The sequence below is a fragment of the Neomonachus schauinslandi genome, chromosome 7, assembly GCF_002201575.2.
Source record: "Neomonachus schauinslandi chromosome 7, ASM220157v2, whole genome shotgun sequence".
Lineage (NCBI taxonomy): Eukaryota > Metazoa > Chordata > Mammalia > Carnivora > Phocidae > Neomonachus > Neomonachus schauinslandi.
Window position 1 is genome coordinate 122,829,205 of NC_058409.1, and position 21,373 is coordinate 122,850,577.

General features: G+C 35.0%; 1 protein-coding gene across 2 annotated transcripts in view; it reads left to right on the plus strand.

Moving 5' to 3' along the window:
• NADK2 (NAD kinase 2, mitochondrial) overlaps window positions 1-9,273 on the plus strand; it is a 46,388-nt gene extending 37,115 nt beyond the window's left edge. For both annotated transcript variants that reach the window (XM_044916960.1, XM_021696224.2), the window contains 4 exons: window positions 2,659-2,714; window positions 2,833-2,886; window positions 4,986-5,109; window positions 7,191-9,273. In XM_044916960.1, coding sequence (XP_044772895.1) covers window positions 2,659-2,714; window positions 2,833-2,886; window positions 4,986-5,109; window positions 7,191-7,329 — 373 coding nt within the window. In that variant the 3' untranslated portion in view covers window positions 7,330-9,273. The remainder of the gene's footprint in view (window positions 1-2,658; window positions 2,715-2,832; window positions 2,887-4,985; window positions 5,110-7,190) is intronic.
• Window positions 9,274-21,373: the final 12,100 nt, after the last annotated feature.

The window sequence follows — 21,373 nt, forward strand, 5'->3', positions numbered from 1 at the left end:
GCTTTGAATATGAAATGTGGAAATGTTTAACTTTGCATAAGATAGTTATTGTAACTGATAAACCCCCAATCTCAGTGACTTAACACCATAGAGGTGTCTTTCTTGTTCTTATCAAGTCCAGGTGTGTCCTCATTGGGAGGTGGATCTCCAAGTAGTGACTCAGAGTCCAGGCTCCTTCCATCATGTGGCTCAACCATCTTTTAAACATAAATCCTAAAGTCTCTCTACTTATATACATCAAGCCAGAGGAGGAGGAAAAGCATGGAGGATCACCTGTGGGAGGCTTATGGGACACAGGTTTAGACGTGTTGTGCATGACTTCTACTCTCATTCCTGTAGCTAGAACTCAGTCACATGGCTTTATGACAAGGAAGGACGGAGAAGATAGCCTGACTATGTGTGTACGCGCACACACACACACACACACACACACACGTGTGCGTGCGTGCACACACACGTAGAGAGTCTGGGGATTAGCTATCCCATTTTGCATTCCTAAAAATACCTCCACAAGACAGGGTTATGTTGCATAGCAATTTGTCTCTGAATTATCTCATTGTCATCTCTGTCCTCTACTTAGTGTGGAATTAGCTACATTCACTGGGAGAAGTACTACAGAGTTCAGTCACATATATTTCTGTTAGTTTTTAGGACTGTTGCCAATCCCCCTCCTCCATACATTGTCTTAGCCAACTTAAGGGTAAATGTTCTTAAGTGAAGAGAAAGCTTTACTAGCTTAAGAAGATAGGAGATTCGATTTGTCTTTGAATTGGATTGTCTTTAGTGGAAATTATGTGTGATTTCAAATGGGAACTCTTAGAATGGTGAAGGTTGTAGATCTAAGAAAAAATCATCATGTGCTAGCTAATACCTTCTTAGGCATATGGTTTGTCTTTGATGTAGAATATAAACCACTCCTAAAGGGAGAGTGAACTGGCTGAAATCCAGGTTGCAACCATAGGAAATTCCTCTTAATTTAAGCCCAATTCAGAGGACTTAGTTTGGGTTGTCTTGTGGTATCCCGAATAAGTCCTAGTTCTAGGACTATTAGATCAAGTGTATGAGACTTTTGTTCTCTTAAGTCTTAACTTCAATATTTTAATTCAATGGAACCCTAATAAAAGCTCATTTTATGTGACTTTTAATTTAAAATAGAGTTCTAAAACCATATCTTCCAATAATGTGAATATTCAGAAGAATTAGAATATAACTCATGCACATCTCTTTCATTTGATATTTTCATTCAGTATTGAGTTTCTGCCATGAGCCAGGTGGTGCCGCAAATGCCTGACCTTGTAGTGTGTGGCAGTAACTCTAATGAGATATAGGTATTGCAAACCTCATACTAAAAAATGAGTCAGGACACTTATTTTGCTTCATGCCACATAGTAAGTATGAGCAAAGGTACAGAGGCAAGAATGGGCTTGGTGTGGTTGCAATATGAAATTGGAGAGTAGATAATGGTAAAAACAGAGTAGGCAATGGCTAGTTTGAGATTTTTTTAGCATAGGCATGTGGTCTGTGAATGACTCCAAATTTTTAATATAAAAATTTGTGTATCTGCATTGTTAAGAGAATGCCCAAAATGTTATCACATTTCTCAAAATGTGAAGGGTATAGGGTTAGAAGGGTATGCAAGAGTATCTGTTACTCTCCCCTCCTCAAAAAGGTTGAGTCACTGAATTACGTTGAGAGTGTGTGGGTCATTGTTATCTACTGAGGCCATGTGAGCAGAGTTGTGAGGCAGCAGAAGAATTCTAAATCACTGGGAAAAAACAAACAAAACTTTCCATAACCATCTTGATAGACTCAAGGACAGAGCTACTTTTAAAAGTGATTCATGTTTGTATTAACATTTGTTCTTAAGTGGTTAAGCAAGGCATCACACAGCAGTAAAGATTTCTCATCTTTTCTGTTTTATAATTTAGAGAGATATTTACACATTAAAAATATGTTAAATAGTATAAAAGGATATCAAATGAAAAGCTAGTCTTTCATTTCATATCTCTAGTACTAATCTCGAGACAACCACCCCATATATATATATATATATATATATATATATATGTAATATTTACTTCCCTGTTTGTTTATATATACTACATAATGCCTTTGGTTTTTTAACTTAACATATCCATTATCTATGAGCACATACAGTTCTGTTTTATTCTTTTTAATATCTACATAGTAACATATTTAACCTGCTTCCTGTGAATATGAGTTGTTTTGCTATTATAAACAATGCTTTGTAAGTAACCTTGTACATGTCTTTGTGTATTATAGATGCAAGTATATTTTAGGATAAATTAGTAGATTGAAGAATATGTTCATTTTAAATTTTAATAGGGCAGAATTGCCCTCCCAACTGCAAGTTCTCCATCAGTGTATGAGAATGTTTTTCTCATACTCATGCCAATATATTATCAGTCTTTAATTTGTATTTCCTTAAGTAGGAGTAAAATTGAACACTTTTTCATATAGACCTGTAAACTGTTTATGTACTTTGCCCACTTTTTAAAACTGGGTGAAGTGGCTATTATCTTTTGGTTGTTTTTTCTTGATAATTCTAAGTGTTCTTTTGTATATTAAGTAGATAATTCCTTTTTCATTTTTAGTATGTTTTTAGAATTAAAGAACTTATGTGATGTTTGTTTCTAGGTCATTCAATATTAACAGGGTTGCAACTCAGGCTGTGGAAGATGTTTTAAATATTGGTGAGTACCAAAATAGCTAGTATGTTATAATATGCTAAATAATGTATAGATTTTATTACATGTTAACTATTATATGACACAAGATATTTAATCAAGAAATTTCCCCCTTTTTCAATAGCAAAACGACAAGGAAATTTAAGTCTTCCATTGAACAGAGAATTGGTAGAAAAAGGTCAGTGACTAATGATCATAATTACTAACAGTTTCATTTAAGTTCTGCATCGATCTTGAGGATGTCATTGTGAAGTCTACTTGTCTAATTAGCAAAGCCTAGTACTTTTCTGACTCAAACAGGCTCTTGATATAATATCCCTTTACATGTATTGAAGCAATGAAAAGTTTAGAGCTGGACTTTTTATATATTATATTTTTGTGAACTATGAAATATAACCTTTATGTCAAAACGGGTGTTAGCTACAAACATGTCCTGGGGGATAGGAAAATCTAGAAAAATATAGATCTGGCAAATGGGAAATGCTTACTTAGACTCAGTATGCCATTAATATGCTCTGAATGAGATGGAATTCACTGAGCTGTGAATGCTTATCATCACATTCACTAAAATGTTCTCTTTATAACTTTTGACTACCTACTCCTGCCCAGTTGCTTCAGGGTTCCCTTGAGAGAACTAGCCGTGTTGGGAAAGAATACTACTGATCAGGGAGTTTGAAGACCTGGGCTCCAATCCCAGACCAGTCACTCACTGAAAATATGAGCAAGACTGATTCCATTCCTCTACTTCCTGGACTGCAAAATGAGGAAGGGGAAGTAGATTGGTAATGAATGCATAGGGATTCTTCAACTGTATTCTTAAAATTTTTTTTTCTAAATATTTAAATTCTTAAATAGGAAAACACATTCGTTTGATTTGCATATGAAATTAACTCACTACAGTCCCATCTCATCTATCAGGAACATTTTTGTACAGACTTCACACTACAGCTTTCCTTTCTGTCTCTGTTTAGTTGAAGAGTATCCTAAGATTAAGGTCAATTGTTTTTTAAAAAATCCAAACTTTTTCATAGTGTATCTACTTACATATGTAATAGTGTCAGTTCATTTAAGTGTATATTTTGGATTTCCAGGTAAGACTTCCTTTGTTGGGGGAGATGCTTGGCCTTTAATAGTTTGAAAACAGGACTAAATCTCTGACGTCCTTTTCAGCTCTCTCAAATGGACTTTTTCGTTCTCTCAATTGGAGACCAAAAAGATTAACATTAAATCTGCATCAAAGAAAGGAAAATTAGGCATTTATAGTAATTTATTCATTATATAATTTAACTTAAAACATAATTATATAAAACAACTGAAATTTGTATCAGGCATGTAAATTTAAGGGTGTATATATAGAATACAGTGATTTTTCTGCTTTATTGAATGAATGTTACTCCTTTGAAAATTTGTCCTTAGAAACAATAGTGAATGCCAGGGGTGCAGTCATTGTTACAGACATTTCTGGAATTACTTCTTTCAGAGCTAGCACTTTTTTTTTTTTTTTTAAGTTCTCTCTATGCCTAACATGGGGCTCGAACTCATGACCCTGAGATCAAGAATCGCATGCTCTAGTGACGAGCCAGCTAGGTGCCCCTGGAGCTGGGGGTGGGGTGGGGTGTGTGTATGTGTTCGTGTGTATTCGTTCCCAGAGAAGCAAATTTTTATTTTTGAGAGTGAATTAGATTTCAAAGAGCCAAATAATTTAAGTGAAATTTTGGTAAATAAGCTAGATTATCTGACAGTCTTATGATCTGTTTTAATGTGGTGTTCAACTAAATGTTCTTACAAGCCTGATTTCTTTGTACAGTTGTTTTTGACCAATTTGTGCTTTGCCTATCAACTTTCATGTGCCTCTTGGTTATGAGAAACAGGTCTCAAAGATTTCTAAACATATCTTGAGTAATTGCAGTTTCATTAGAGAAAGCATATTGCCTGTCATTGTTTAAGACTGCATTTTATATCAAGACAATTAACTTATGAACACTTTGACATGGTATTTTGCAAGGGAACTTTGGCAAGGGACTGTCGGAACTCAAGTTCCATTTGAGTGCCTCAAGCTAGTTCCTTACTTCTGTTTAATTACTGGTTTTGTAGCCCCCCCCGCCCACTATGTCTATTTCTGCTATATTGTGGTTGATACAGGCTTTGAAGGTTTTGTGTGCGTGTGTGTGCGTGTGTGTGGTTTTGAGGACAGGATAGCATTCATTTTTCATCTTGCACTTCTCAGAAGTGACCTTCTTTCATTGACTGAGCTAATACTTTTTTTTTCCTTCATAGTAACAAATGAATATAATGAATCGCTGCTCTACAGTCCAGAAGAACCAAAAATACTTTTCAGTATTCGAGAACCAATAGCAAACAGAGTTTTCTCCAGCAGCCGTCAGCGTTGCTTCACCTCAAAGTAAGCTTTCAAAGGCTGACTTCTGACTGTGCTTTCATTGCTTGTAATTAATTATAAAGGAGTCTTGGTTTTAAAGTATTCAGTTTGATGAAATTCACTCATTCAAACTAATCTGGTAGGAAAAGTATAGAACTCGTGGAACTAATGAGGTGTCATGCTGTACCCTGGTGAGAATGGTATTTTCCTTCCTAACATACTGTACCATTTTAGAGAAACTAAGTGAATAGAAGGGCCATAATTATTTAATTGGGTGATGTGGATTTGTTGTTTTAACATATTAAGACACAATAAGATCAAACTCACTTTTAAAAAAACTGGAAAGCAACTTTTTCATATGCTATGGGATAAAAGCAGGATAAACATTCTATAAAACCTCAGTTGTATAGCAATAAACTTTTAGAGTAGGACTCATTTCTGTCACCTTTTCCTTAAAAGTAACCCCCCCTTCCCACATCTGAGTTTTTTTGAAGGGTGGATATAAAAAAATATATAATTTATTTTGTAAAGGTTGTCCAATTTTCTGAACAAAAACACTGAAAAGTCATCTGTCTCATGGCAGGCAAAGTATGGTTTAATTTTGAATTGCTGCTTATACAGTGTACATATTCTTTTTTTGAAAATACTGTTGATATTTTTTCTAGGAAAAACACTCAAGGAAATTCATTTTACTCATTTGAGAGTTAATTTTGATTACTCAATAAATCTATACTTCGTTTAGGTGAGACTACAAAGACATTTAAATTTTTGCTCGTATAAACAGAATAGGCTTCATGACTTTGGCAGTTGGACAATATTTCTTAAACTTGTCATAAAAAGCACTTAACAAAAGATTGACAAATTGAACTATATTAGAATTAAGAACTTCTGTTAATTAAGACAACATTAAGGAAATACAAGGCAAGCCTGTGAGATATTTGCAGTACCTATATCCAAAAATGGACTTATATCCAGAATATTGTAAAAATTCTTACAACTCGATAAGAAAAGGCAGCTCAAAAATTGCCGAAGTTTTGGACTGTCATTTCACAGAAGAAGGTATCCAAATGGTGAAGTGTATGAAAAACATCCTTGACCTTATTATTCATGTGGGAAATGCAAATTAAAACTACATATTCTGATACCATATACTCACCAGAAGAGCTAAGATGCTAGTTGTTGTAAGGTGGGAGTAACTGCCACTTATATATTGTTAGGAATAGTTTGGAAAGTTGTTTGGCAGTTACCTACCAAAGCTGTATATAGCACATGCATTGACCCAGCAGTTCCACTCTTAGGTGTATATCCAACAGAAACGTATATACACAAATGTCTGCAACAAAAGATGCTCAAGAATATACGTAGCAGCACTACTTCCAGTAGTAAAAACTCAGGTGTCAGTGAATAGAAGAGATCCATAAATTTTGGTATTTTTATACAATGGAAGTGTTTTCATACAGCAGTGAAAATGAACACACTACTACTAATGGTAATAACCGTGGATAAATTTCAAAAGCATACTGTTAAGCAAAAGAAAGCTAGATACAAGCAAACCTATTCTTCCATTTATATAAAATTTAAGAACAAACAGAGCTATTACTACTATGGCGACTGACATTAGGATAGTGCATGTGTAGGAAGGAGCAGGGCCAGGGGCAGTGAAGGGGCTTCTGGGGAACATTTGATTCCTGATTTGGGTGAGGAATGACTACACAAATGTGTTTACTGAGCTGTACACTACAAATTTGTGTCTCTTCAGAAGATGTGTTATACTTAAGTAAAAACTATCTATGAAAATAGTTACATTCTTGTTCAGTATTAGTACTTGTAATAATAATAACATTTTCTCATACGAAAAAAGCCTGTGAGGTCCATCAAGTCTGAACTTGTTCCCTCATAACTGTTTGGGTGAAGGGAGCTATCTTGAATACTAGATTTTGGTAATGTACCCATATATACACAGTTATTCTCTCAAACCAAAGAACTTGATTTTAAAAATCAAGGCCAAATTATCTGCCAATTTCAATAAAAATAAGGGTTTTAAAGAAACCATAATTCAAGGTTAAGAAAACTTAATATTTAATGAGATGTTTCTTTCTGCTCAGGGTGTGTGTTCGTTCTCGTTGTTGGGATGCCTGCATGGTTGTGGATGGAGGTACTTCTTTTGAGTTTAATGATGGAGCAATTGCTTCGATGATGATCAATAAAGAAGATGAGCTTCGAACTGTGCTTCTAGAACAATGAAAGATTTCCTCAGATGACAAATTTTGACTACTGGGAAATGCTTTCATTTCACTGCAGAAACAGACTACCACTCATAAAGCTACGTATTTTGGTTGGTATTGAGACTGGTTGGCCCTGAGCTTCAAAGGTGACCAAGAAAGTGAGATTTGCATTATTCTTCTTTTGGATTTGGATAGAAAAGATTGTTCGCTGTGTTAGAAAATGGATGGACTAAACTGATTAAAATTGATACCAGTGAAAGTTCTATATTGCTTATAGTTGGTATCCAAGAGTACTGATATCTTTTTAGAGAGGTAGGCTCAAATAAAGGATTAAATGTTTAGGATTTGAAATTTCACTGTACAAGTTTTTTTTTTTTTTCTTCCCTTTCCTAACTGTGGAATTGGTCAGACCAAACACATATCATATGATTAGTGTATATTTTTTATAGTACCTAAAAAATCAAGATTTTAAAAAAATTTTGATGGAGAATTTTGATAAATCCTGACATTGACCTAATTGAAGTAGGTAAATGCGTTTTTTATATGTGCTTAGAATTTTCTAATTTCAGAATACAATATTGTTATGGCTCTTTATTAAGTTCAATCATTTTTGAAATTATCAATGTTTTCATTTAATAATTGACTTTCAGGTTAATTTTGACAGTGCTGGGTGAAATGAAGTATATCTGAAAAAAATCATGATACTGTTACAAATGTATTAATTATCCAGTAGCTTTTTTTAGGTCATAGACAGTTTTTTTTGAATGCTTTTGAGTCTTAATAGATTTCTTCCATATTTAAAACTCTAACATGGAATCAAAGACTAAAAGGATGAGCTGTTTAGACATATTAGGAGTTTGGTGAAACCTTTAAAAAATATTTTCATCTAGTATTAGGAGTATTGTCAGAAAATGGATTCTTTAATAAATATGCAAAACATTAGTTTTGGAACTGCCTTACTTTTAATATCATGGTAGTTTTCACCTAGCTCATATTCCATGTTTCACACATTAGCTTTGAAAGATAAAATGTTACAGCTTCCTTCACTTCCCCCCACCCCCATGAGAGCTCCTTTCGTTTGAGAGGAAATTATCTAATTCTTGATCTACTTATAAGTAATCCTAGAATTTTTACAAAAAGCACCTATTGCTGCATCATGAGACAACTGGTATTCTCATGCCATTTATTCAGAGTTGTATCTTTTTTTCATTTGCTGTTAAAGAGTTATATTCAACATTCAGATATTTATTGAACACATACCTTATGCCATGTACTGTGTCAGATGCTGGGTATACATTGATGAATGAAAGACTCTATCCTAACAGAACTTGAGTCTTGTGAGCTCAGAAATTCTGTGAAAGCTAGAAGGTGTATAATCAAATTGAGTGCTATTAGTTTTGCCAACGTTTAACGTGTTCTTGTCAAATTTTTAAATAAATGTTATACAAAGGTAATCTCGGTTTTGATGTATATCCAGAACAAGAATCTGTTTTTCTAAGTATCTGCATAGACACTTGGAGCAGTGTTTATGTGATGCATACAAAAAAAAAAAAAATGTTTTCCCAGAGCTGGATCTAGTTTCTGGCTTGATTTAAAATTATTAACTGAAGATAACACGTTATGGTATGGGATTTCAGTTCTTTATAAAAACTCTGAGGTTTAACTACCTTCTTAGCAAAAATTCCAGCTCCATCTTTACATCAAGCAAATCTGATTGTCCAAAATAGTACCATAGATCTGTTAATATGTAACGTATTAATAGGCAACCTGCTCTGTAAAATTGTTCATAAGCTGTATTTTAAAGGTTAAAAAATTAATCTGCTCCCTTTGCAGTATAACTTCTAACATTTCTGCTATGTGGTGGGGATTGATTTAGAAGAGAGAAGAGGCAAAGGATATTACAATAGAAGAAATGTTTTTGAGTTAACCTTTTAATGGCAACTATATGTGAATAAACATAATTAAATTAGTGTTATTTTTTTTTTAAAAACTACACTTGTTTCCTTAACTCTTATAGCAGCATTATTAGAAAACCAGATTCCCCCAAAATGTTGTTTCAGGTCTTTTCCACTGTTGTGCTAATATTTCACACAGAACGAGGACTTATTATATAAGCAAAGGGTAAAGTACTTACTATTTTTGATGCTTCACATGTGTTTATATTCATAGCCCCAGTAAATCAAATCATATTAAATGTTTTACTAGCCTTCAGTATAATTTCCATTCATTTTACTTTTAAGTATCAAAATAAACAATATGTATAAAATCATTAGAACCAGTTCACACAATTTTGTATCAAAGAGTCACTTGATGCACATGGAACATTCTCAACAAATTCAAAAAGATTGAAATCCTACCATGCATCTTTTCTAACCACAATTCAGTGAAATTAGAAATCAACCACAAGAAAAAAATCTGGAAAGACCATAAATACATGGAGGTTAAATGACATGCTACTAAACAATGAATGGGTCAACCAAGAAATCTTTGGGATGCAGCAAAAGCAATTCTAAGGGAAGTTTATACCAATACAGGCCTACTTCAAGAAGCAGGAAAAAGCTCAAACACCCTAACCTTACACTTAAAGGAGCTAGGAAAAGAACAAACAAAACCCAAAACCAGCAGAAGGAAGGAAATAATAAAAATCAGAGCAGAAATAAATGATACAGAAACTCTTAAAGAAGAAAAAAAATCAATGAAACCAGGAGCTAGTTCTTTGAAAAGATCAACAAAATTGATAAATCTCTAGCCAGACTCCTCAAAAAAAACACAAATGAGAAATTCCACAGGAATGCAATTATAAGAGGTTATGAAAAATTATATAACACATTGGAAAACCTAGAAGAAATGGATAAATTCCTAGAAACATAATAACGTACCAAAACTGAAGCAGAAAGAAATAGAAAATTTGAATAGACCAATTACCAGAAATGAAATTGAATCAGGAATCAAAAACTCCCAACAAACAAAAGTCCAGGACCAGATGGCCTCATAGGTGAATTATACCAAACATTTAAAGGAGTTAATACCTATTCTCAAACTATTCAAAAAATAGGAAGGAAAACTTACGAATTCATACTATGATACCAAAACTAGATAGAGCACAAAAAACCACAGGACAATAGCTGATGAACATAGATGCAAAATCCTCAACAAAATAATAGTAAACTGACAATACATTAAAAAAAAATCACAATCAAGTGGGAAATCCTAGCCATAGCCATCACGTAAGAAAAAGAAATAGAAGGCATTCGTATCAACAAGGAAGTAAAACTTTTACTATTTGCAGATGACATGATACTATATATAGAAAATCCTAAAGACTCCACCAAAAAACTACTAGAACTGATAAATGAATTCAGTAAAATCATGGGTTATAAAATCAATATGCAGAAATCTGTTGCATTTCTGTACCAAATAATGAAGTAGCAAAGAGAAATTAAGGCCATTCCAATTGCACCAAAAATAATAAAACACCTAGGAATAAACTAAGGAGGTAAAAGCCCTGTGCTTTGAAAACTATCAAATGCTGATGACAGATGACATAAAGAAATGGAAAGGCATTCCATGCTCATGGATTGGAAGCACAAATGTTGGTAAAATGTCTATTCTATCCAAAGCAATCTGCAGATTTAATGCAATCTCTATCCAAATACAAACAGCATTTTTCATAGAACTAGACAAACTGTCCTAAAATTTGTAATGGAACCACAAAAGACCCTGAATAGCCAAGGCACTCTTGAAAAGGAGAAACAAAACTGGAAGTATCACAATTAGGGACTTCAAGTTATATTACAAAGCTGTAGTAATCAAAACAGTATAGTACTAGCACAAAAACAGACATCTAGATCAATGGAACAGAACAGAAAACCCAGAAATAAACATAATTATTTATTGTATTGTATATTATATACAATTAATCTTTGACAAAGGACCTAGCTGGTCTAGTGGTGGTAGGCACCATTTCTGGCTCTACCTAGCTAGCTAGTACTGCTTGCCTTGTCCTACCTGGCATTCCCCTGCAGACCTGATCCATCTAACCAGCCTGCTCCAGCATGTACCCCTCCAAAACAGCTCCCATGCCACTACACTCAGTGGGCTGCCTTGGTCTGATCCAATGCTCCTCTCACCCCAAAGTGGCTCCTCCTCTGGGGTAGCAGCCCAGCCTACCAGTGCATCTACAGCAACTGTACCTGGGTGCTGCAGCCAGCTAAGCTGGGGGTCAGTTCTACCCAGCAGCATGCTCACAGCAGTTGTGCCCTAGCCACAACAGGAGAGTGCACACTCCCAACATGTGACAACCCTGGAGTGCCTGGTTCTGGTGATAAGCAGATTGGATTGTACTTCTGAGTCCCACAGGACACCTTCTACATAAGGCCACTCCAAGACTGGGAGACATAGCTGATCTACTGAATATACAGAAACACAGGCAAAATGAGGAGACAGGAATATATTTCAAACTAAAGAACAAGACAAAACCTCAAAAAGAATTAAATGAAACAGAGATAAGCAATCTACTGATAAAGAGTTCAAAGTAATGGTCATAAAGATACCAAACTTGGAAGAAACACAAAACTTCAACAAATATATAGAAAATATAAAAAAGAACCAATCAGACCCGAAGAATAACAAAAATACACTAGAGGGAATCAACAGCAGATTAGATTATGCACAAGTACTACCAGCATCTGGAAGACATGGTTGTGGAAATCACCCAAGCTGCACAAAAAGAAAAAAAAAATAAGGATAATTGCAGGGACCTCTTAGACGACATCAAGTGTACTAACATTAGTATTATATGGGTCCCAGAGGAGAAGAGAGAGGGGGACAGAAAATTTACATGAAGAAACAATAATAACTGAAAATTTCCCAAACCTGGGGAAGGAAACAGACATCCAGGTCCAGGATGCAAAGAGAGCCCCAAACAAGTTGAACCCAAAGGGGTCTATACCAAGATACAATAATTATAATGTTAAAAAACTAAAAGAGAATCTTAAGGAAAAAAAAAAAACTATGTACCCCCATAAGATTATCAGCTGACTCTTTAGCAAAAATTTTGCAGGCCAGAAGGAAGTGGTAAGAAAACCTACAACCAAGGGCACTCTACCTGGCAAGATTATCATTCAGAATTGAAGAGAAAGTTTTTCAGACAAAAGTTAAAGGAATTGTTCATCAGTAAATCAGCCTTATGAGATATATTAAAGGAACTTATTTAAGTGGAAAAGAAAAGACCATAACTAGAAGAAAATTATGAAAGACTCACTGGTAAAAGCAAACATACAGTAAAGGTAGTGGATCAACAACTTTAAAGCTAGTTGGAAGGTTAAAAGAAAAAAGTGTAAAATCAACTACAGTAATTAGGGATACATAAAATACGTCAAAAACAAAACATGGGGAGGTAAAAATGTGTTTCCAGAATGCTTTCAAATGTAAACAACCATCAACTTAAAGCAGACTGCTATATACATAGGTTGTTATATATGAGCCTCATGGTAACCACAAACCAAAAACCTCTTAACAGATACACCATAAATAGAGAAGAATCTAAACATAACACTAAAAATAGTTCTCAAACCACAAGGGACGACCACAGAAGAGAAATGCAAATTAACCAGAAAACAACAAAATGGCAATAATTACATACCTATCAATAATTACTTTAAATGTAAATGGACTAAATATAATCAAAAGAGAGTGACTGAATATATAAAAATTAAAAAAAGAAAAGACCTGCTGCCTACAAGAGACTTCAGACCAAAAGACACACAAACTGAGAGTGAAGGGATGGAAAAAGATATTCCATGTAAATGGAAATGAAAAGAAAGCTGGGGGTGAGCAATACTGTCAGACAAAACAGACTTTAAAACAACTAACAAGAGACAAGGGCCTGACATAATGGTAAAGGAATCAACCTAACAAGACGATATAACACTTATAAATATGCATCTAACATAGGAGCACCTAAATATATAAAGCAAATATTAACAGACATAAAAGGAAAAATTGACAGTAATATGGTAATAGTAGGGGCCTTTTACACTGCACTTATATCAACGGATACATCATCCAGACAGAAAATCAATAAGGAAACAGTAGAAAAAAATGGAAAAAATACAAGCATGTGGAGGCTAAACAGCAGCAAATGGGTCAATGAAGAAATCAAAGAGGAAATCAGAAAATACCTAAAGATAAATGAAACTGGAAGCACAATACTCCAAAATCTGTGGGATGCAGCAAAAGCACTTCTAAGAAAAGTTTGTAGAGTGATAAGGCCTACCTGAAGAGACAAGAAGAATCTCAATCGACCCTTATAACTAAAGGAGCTAGAAAAAGAAGAATAAACAACCCAAAATTAGCAGAAGGAAGATAATAATAAAGATCAGAGCAGAAATAAAGACAAAAAGAAAGAAAACACTGAATTAGTTCTTTGAAATGATAAACAAAATTGATAAACCTTTAGCTGACTCAAGAAAAAGGGCCCAAATAAATAAAATCAGAATTCAAAGAGAAGTTATAACTGATACCATGAATTATAAGGGACTACTATTAGTAGTCTACACCAATAAACTGGACAACCTTGAAAAAATGGTAAATTCCTAAAAGAATATAATCTTGCAAAACTGAATCAGGAAGAAAGAGAAGACCTTAATGGACCAATTACTAGTAAAGAAATTGAATCCATAATTTAAAAAACTGCCAGCAAATGAAAGTCCAGGACCAGATGGCTTCACAGGTAAATTTTAGCAAATATTTTTTTTTTTAAAGTTAATACCTATCCTTTTCAATAAATTGAAGTGGAGGGAACACTTACTTCCAAACTCATTCTACAAGGCCGGCATTAACCTGATAACAAAACTAGACAAAGACACTACCAAAGAAACAAAAATTACAGGCTGATATCCCCGACAAACATAGATGAAACCCCTCAACAAAATATTAGCAAACAATATATTAAAAAGATCATATAGTATGATGGGTTTATTCCAGAAATGCAAGGGTGCTTCAATATCCACAAATCAATCAACATGATACACCACATTAACAAAGATAAAAATAGGTGCACCTGGGTGGGCTCAGTTGGTTAAATGTCTGCTTTCGGCTCAGGTCATGATCTCAGGGTCTTGGAATTGAGTCCCACATCAGGCTCCTTGCTCAGCAGGGAGCCTGCTTCTCCCTCTCCCTCCCGCTTCCCCTGCTTGTGTGTTCTCTCTCTCTCTGTCAAATAAAATCTTTAAAAAAAAAAGATAAAAATCACATGATCACTTTAATAGATGACAAAATTCAATATCCATTTATGATAAAACCTCTCAACAGAGTTTGTATAGAGGAAAGAAACCTCAACATAATAAAGGCCATATATGACAAACCCACAACTAACATCATAATCAACAGTGAAAAACTGAAAGCTTTTTTACGATCAGGAACAAGACAAGGATGCCCACTCTCACCACTTTTACTCAGTGTAGTATTGGAAATCCTAGTCATAGAATCAAATGAGAAAAAAAATAAAAGCACCCATACCGAAAAGGAAGAAGTAAAACAGTCACTGTTTGCCTTTTACATGATACTATATATAGAAAACCCTAAAGACTCCACCAAAAAACTATTAGAATAAGTGAATTTGGGAAAGTTGCATAATACACAATATACAGAAGTCTGTTGTGTTTTCTATACACTAAAACTATGCAAAAGAGAAATTAAGAAAACAATCCCACTTATAATTCTATCAAAAAGAATAAAACACCTAGAAATATATATAACCAAGGAGATGAAAGAAAAACTATGAAAACTGTAAGACACCGATGAAAGAAATTAAAGATGACACAAACTGAAAGATATTCTGTGCTCCTGGATTAGAAGACTTAATATTGTTAAAAAGTACATACTTCCCAAAGCAACCTACAGATTCAGTGCAATCCCTATACCAGTGACATTTTTCATGGAACTAGGATAAATAATCCTAAAATTTGTATGGAACCACGAAAGATCTGAACACAATCTGAGAGAAAGAAGAACAAAGCTGGAGGTATCACTCTGATTTCAAGCTATACTACCATCATCAAAGCTATATGGTAGTGGCACAGATAGACACACAGATCAGTGGGTAAGAGCCCAGAAATAAACCCATACTTGGAAGGTCAGTGACAGTTGACCCTTGAACAATGTGGGGGTTAGGGGCACTGGTGCCCCAACCAGCACAGTTAATCCTCCAAAGGATTCTGACTCCTCCAAAATTTAACTACTAACAGCCTACTGTTGACTGAAAGCCTCATTGATAACATAAACGGTTGGTTAACACATTTTGTGTGTGTATTATATATTGTATTCTCACAATAAAGTAAGCTACAGAAAAAATATTAAGATCATAAGGAAAATACATATAGTACTATACTTACTGTATTTATCAATCCCACAAATTTACGTCATCTGTTTATATGAGTAATCATGTGTCATTACTAATATCGTCTTATACAAAACACTACTAATGTTACACATATTAACACTAAACATCAAAAATGAAAAGACAATGTGAAAAACAAATTCATATTTATTTACAGGTGTAACGATTCATGCATCAATTACAAAGCAGCAGTAATATCATTGCTTTATAGTAGCCTAGTGTAAATAATATGATGGTTTCACAGTGCCCTAGCCTGTACACCAGTGAATGAATCATTATAAAATACTTACGACATATGGGGCACCTGGGTGGCTCAGATGGTTAAGCGTCTGCCTTCGGCTCAGGTCATATCCCAGGGTCCTGGGGAGCGGGCCCCACGTCGGGCTCTCTGCTCGGCGGGGAGCCTGCTTCTCCCTCTGCCTCTGCCTCTCTCTCTCTGACTCTCATGAATAAATAAATAAAACCTTAAAAAAAATACTTATGGCATAGAGTATTACAGTCATTGATAACACAGTATTGGAAACACTGTTACTTTTTTTTTTGAAAAACCATGTACCTTGGTAATAGGCTGATACAGTTTCTCCAACTACAAGAAAGAGGCATACTGTAATTCTTCCAAAGCAGTTATAGAATAGTAAGAATGTTATTAGTTTTATATTAAATATCACTCACCTTATGCCTATGTAAGGATAGGTTATCTACTTCCATACATGTTTTGCACATGACGTTCTGCCCTATGAATACTTAGGTGATGATGATGATGACACAAAAACATATCAGATGGTTCTCGCCATACAGTTAGATTTTCACATGAAGACATACATATGTACAACAGCTAAGTTTATTAACTGTACAGCAGGATTATTTACTTTTCATTAAATGGATCATCATAAAGGTCTTCATCCTCATTGTCTTCATGTTGAGTAGGCTGAGGAGGAGGAAGAGGAGGGGCCGTTCTTGCACAGAGACACAGGGATGGCAGAAGCAAAGAGGTGGAGGAGGTGGAGGGGAGGCAGGCACACTCAGGGTAACTTCACGGAAATACATCATAATTTCTGTCCTTTTTGCTTTTTCAGTGTTCTAAAAATGTTTCTATACAGTACCAGCTTTTTCCCACCATTTGCTTTAGTTTCAGTGCCCATATCATAGAAGGGTCCAGGTAGTAAAAGAAATCAAAAGCAGTCTTAAAGAATCAGAATCCTTTTGCCTGACTGTCTAATGTCAGTTGTTTTCTGGCACTGCTTCTATGTCCTCTTCTTCATCACCTGGCATTGGTTCAGAAGCACTCACCTCCATCAAGTTATCTTTAGTTAATTCCTCTGGTGTGGTGTCTATTAGCTCTTGAATTTCTCCAAAAACCTTATCTTGAAAGTCTTCATCCCCCCCCTTTTTTTTTTTTTTTTTTTGCCATATCCACAGTCTCTTTCGTGATATCCTTGATTGGCTCTGTCGTAAATCCTGTGAAGTCATGAACAACATCTGGACATGATTCTCTCCAGCCAGAATTTGTTTAGGGCTTGATAGCTTTCATGGCTTTTTCTATAACCATGCCATCTTGAATGGTAAAATTCTACCAGACTTTCATAATGTTCTGTCAGGGTTCTCTTGCATGGCACTGACAATTCTTTCCATAGAGTACTGTGTGTAATAAGCTTCGAAAGTCATTATGACCTCCTGATCAAGAGGCTGAATTAGAGATACTGTGTTGGGCGGGGGTGGGTTGGTGGCAAGTAGACCACTGTGATAAACTCACAAGGTTTTGGATGGCCAGGGGCCTTGTTCAATATCAAAAGAATGTTAAACAGCAGTCCCCTAATAGCAAGGTACTTCCTGACTTCAGGGACAATGCACTGATGGAACCAATTTAGAAAGAGTTCTTATTGTCTGGGCCTTCTCAATGAAAAAGACTGGCAGTTGGTGTTTATCTTTTCCCTTCAAGGCTTGGGGGTTAGCAATGGGCAGTGCTGGTCATAAATCCAATTGCATTTGGACAAAAAAGTAGCCAGTCCTTTCCTGCCTTACATACTGGTACGTGCTTCTCTTCCTTACTAATAAATGTCTTTTGTCGTTTTTTTTTTTTTCTCCTCCAGGATAGGCCACTTTCATCTGCATTAAAACCTTTTAAGGCAGATGTTTTTTTCCTCAATGATTTTCTTAATGGGGTCTGGGAACTTGTTTGCTGCTTCTTTGTTGGCAGAAGCTGCTTCTCCTGTTACCTTGGCATTTTTTAAGCCAAACCTCTTTATAAAATTATCAAACCATCCTTTGCTGGCATTAAATTCTCCAGCTTAAAATGCTTCACCTTCCTTTTCTTTAAGTTGTCATATAATGAACTTACTTTTTCTCAAATCATATTCATCTATAGGTATACCTTTCTTAGAGCAATCCCAAACCCATATAAAAGCTGCATTTTCAATACAAGATAAAAAAAAAAAAAGTATTTTGTAAAAAGTGCATGGTGTTCATGCCTCCTAGTGTAGTGGCACCAAAAGCTTCATAAATTTCCTTTTCTTTTTTTACAATAGTCCTTACGCTGGATTCATTTACCTTGAAATGGTGGGCAACTGCAACCGCAGACCCCAAGCTATGGTACATATCAAGCAATTCAAGTTTTCTTGTAATATCATGACTTTGCTCTGCTTCCTGGGACCACTTTCAGTATCACTAATGGCACTTCATATGGGTCTGAAGGTATTATTCAAGGTTTACAGTATGGTAGTAAGCGCGATGAAAAGTATGTGAGAACTGTTGAGAAATTACTTTTTCAAAGCAATATGCAACTTACTGAAGATGAACTGCTCATGAGGAGCTTATTAGCCTCACACGGTCATTTAAGTGAATACTCACAATCCTTGAGTTCACTGCAATAGCAGCAGAAGGTGGCTATAAATTTACCACAATAGCACAGTATGTACTACAGTTAATTTTATACAATTACGGTTTAATACTGCATCTTTACGTTATTTACATTTCTCTCAACTGCAAATGGCACCATGTACAGTCTGTGTGTGCTTACGTAAGCTTTGATAAATTTTAACAGTTTATAATAGGTTTGTGTTTATTTTATGGTAGTAACTGATGAAATAGACTGGTGTCTACATATTTTTATGCACTCATGACATACTTATCTTTTTAAAATTTTGTTCAATATTTCTAGGCTACATGGTTCGTCTGAGAATTTTTTCAAATTGTCACGTCTCCAAAAAATTTTCCAATATATTTATTAAAAAAATATGCATATAAGAGGTCCCATAAAGTTCAAAGCCATTTTGTTCAAGGATCAACTATAATCTATGACAAAGGCAGGAATATGCAATGGGGAAAAGACAGCCTCTTCAATAAGTGGTGCAGGAAAAGCTGGACAGCCATATGCAGAAGAATAAAACTATAGCACTTTCTTGCACCTGAGACAAAAATAAACTTGAAAACGGATTAAAGACTAAAATGTAAGAAAGATCTGAAACCATAAAACGCCTAAAAGAAAACATAGGCAGTAAACTCTTTTGTCATCGGTTTTAGCAGTATTTGTTTAGATGTGTTTCCTCAGGCAACTGCAACAAAAGCAAAAATAAACAAATGGAACTACATCAAAATAAAAAGCTTTTGTACAACAAAGGAAACTGTCAAAAAAAAAAAAGTAGTAAATGGGAGAAGATAATTTGCAAATGACATATCCGATAAGGGGCTAATATCCAAAATATATAAAGAACTCACACAACTCAATACCAAAAATAATCTGATTAAAATGGGCAGAGGACCCAAACTGACATTTTTCCAAAGACGACATACAGATGGTCAAAAGACGCATGAAAAGATGCTCAACATCACTCATGAGGGAACTGCAAATTAAAATCACAATGATATATCACCTCACACCTGTCAGAGTGGCTATTTTCAAAAAGACAAGTGTTGGCAGGGATGTGGAGAAAAGGGAACCCTTGTACACTGTTGGTGGGAATGTCAATTGATGCAGCCACTATGGAAAAGAATGTGAAGGCTCATTAAAAATAAAACTGCCATATGATGCAGCAATTCCACTTCTGAATATTTATTGAAGAAAACAAAAACACCAATTCAAAAAGATATATGCAACCTTATGTTCACTGCGGCATTATTTACAATAGCCAAAATATGGAAGCAACCTAAGTGTCCATCAATAGATGAATGGGCAAAGCTGTGGTATACAGTGAAATATTATTTACCTATAAAAATGAAATCTTGCCGTTTGCGACATGGACAGACCTAAAGGGTATTATGCCAAGTAAAAGAAGTCAGACAGAGAATGACAAGTACCATATGATTTCACTTAAATGTGTAATCTAAAAAAGAAAACGACCAAACAAAACAGAGACTCACAAATACAGAGAACAAACTGGTAGGCTGCTACAGGGGAGGAGGGATGGGGGTTGGGCGAAATAGGTGAAGGGGATTAAGAGGTATGAACTTTGTTATCAATTAAGTCATAGAGATGAAAAGTACGGCATAGGGATATTACTGACTATTCAATAATACTGTAATAATGTTCTATGGTGACCCATGGGGACTACACTTACCATGGTGATCACTTGTAATGTGTAATTGTTGAATCAGCCTGCTATACATCTGAAACTTATGTCAACTGTACTTCAATTTAAAAAAGGACTTAAAAACAAAAAGAGGTAATTCAGGATTTAAATCACTAAAAAATTCACTCCATTGTGCCAATGTACCGTAATATGTGCATCATTATACTTAGGGATAGTGTCTACCAAGACAATTGTGCAAAAAAAAATCCAGGGATAACGTGACATATGATATAATGAAAAGAATTCTATATATGAGAGGGAAGAGATAAGAGTAAATATACTGATGAATTGCTGAGCTACAAGGAGGAATTGTTTATTTCAAATGCAGTGCATTCTTAAATGCTTATTAAAAATAAGCATCAGGGGATTAGGGCATAAGTCAACAAGAAGGATTATTAAGTATTCTACATTCAGGAAAATAGAAGAGTATTTTTTTAAGTGTCATGGGTTTTAAGATACATTTTCAAGAAAATTACTAAGGAGGAACTAAAGAGAAAATTAGAAAAGAATATTTTAATTTGATTATTTTATAGGATAGTAAAGGCATGGGTTAGAACTAATTTCGTTCATTTCTCTTTTTTAAAAAAGATTTATTTATTTACTTATGAGAGACAGAGAGAGAGAAAGAACGGCGGGAAGGGCAGAGGGAGAGGGAGTCACAAGCAGACTCCACACTGAGCACAGAGCCCGATGCAGTGCTTGATCTCACCTCCGTGAGATCATGACCTGAGCCGAAACTAAGAGTTGGACGCTTAACCACCCAGGCGCCCCCATTTCTCCTTTTAGAAATCAAATATCAATAGCTAAAAAAATAAAATCAAAATTTGAGATCCTGAAAAAATTGTTGAAGAGATCTGAGTAAGATACAGCTTTTGATACCAGTTGATTGTGAGTTCCTCAGGAGTGGGGACAATGAGTTCTCATCTGTACCTTTGCACAATGAGTAAAGACTGACAGAGCTAGGGAAGAAACTGCTAATTACAATAATAAACAATAGTTTTAACATACTGAAATTTAACATTCTTTCCTTATGGGGTGTGTGTGTGGGGGGGAGATATGATAGATGGATATTTGAAATAAGTAGGAAAGTATCTGAG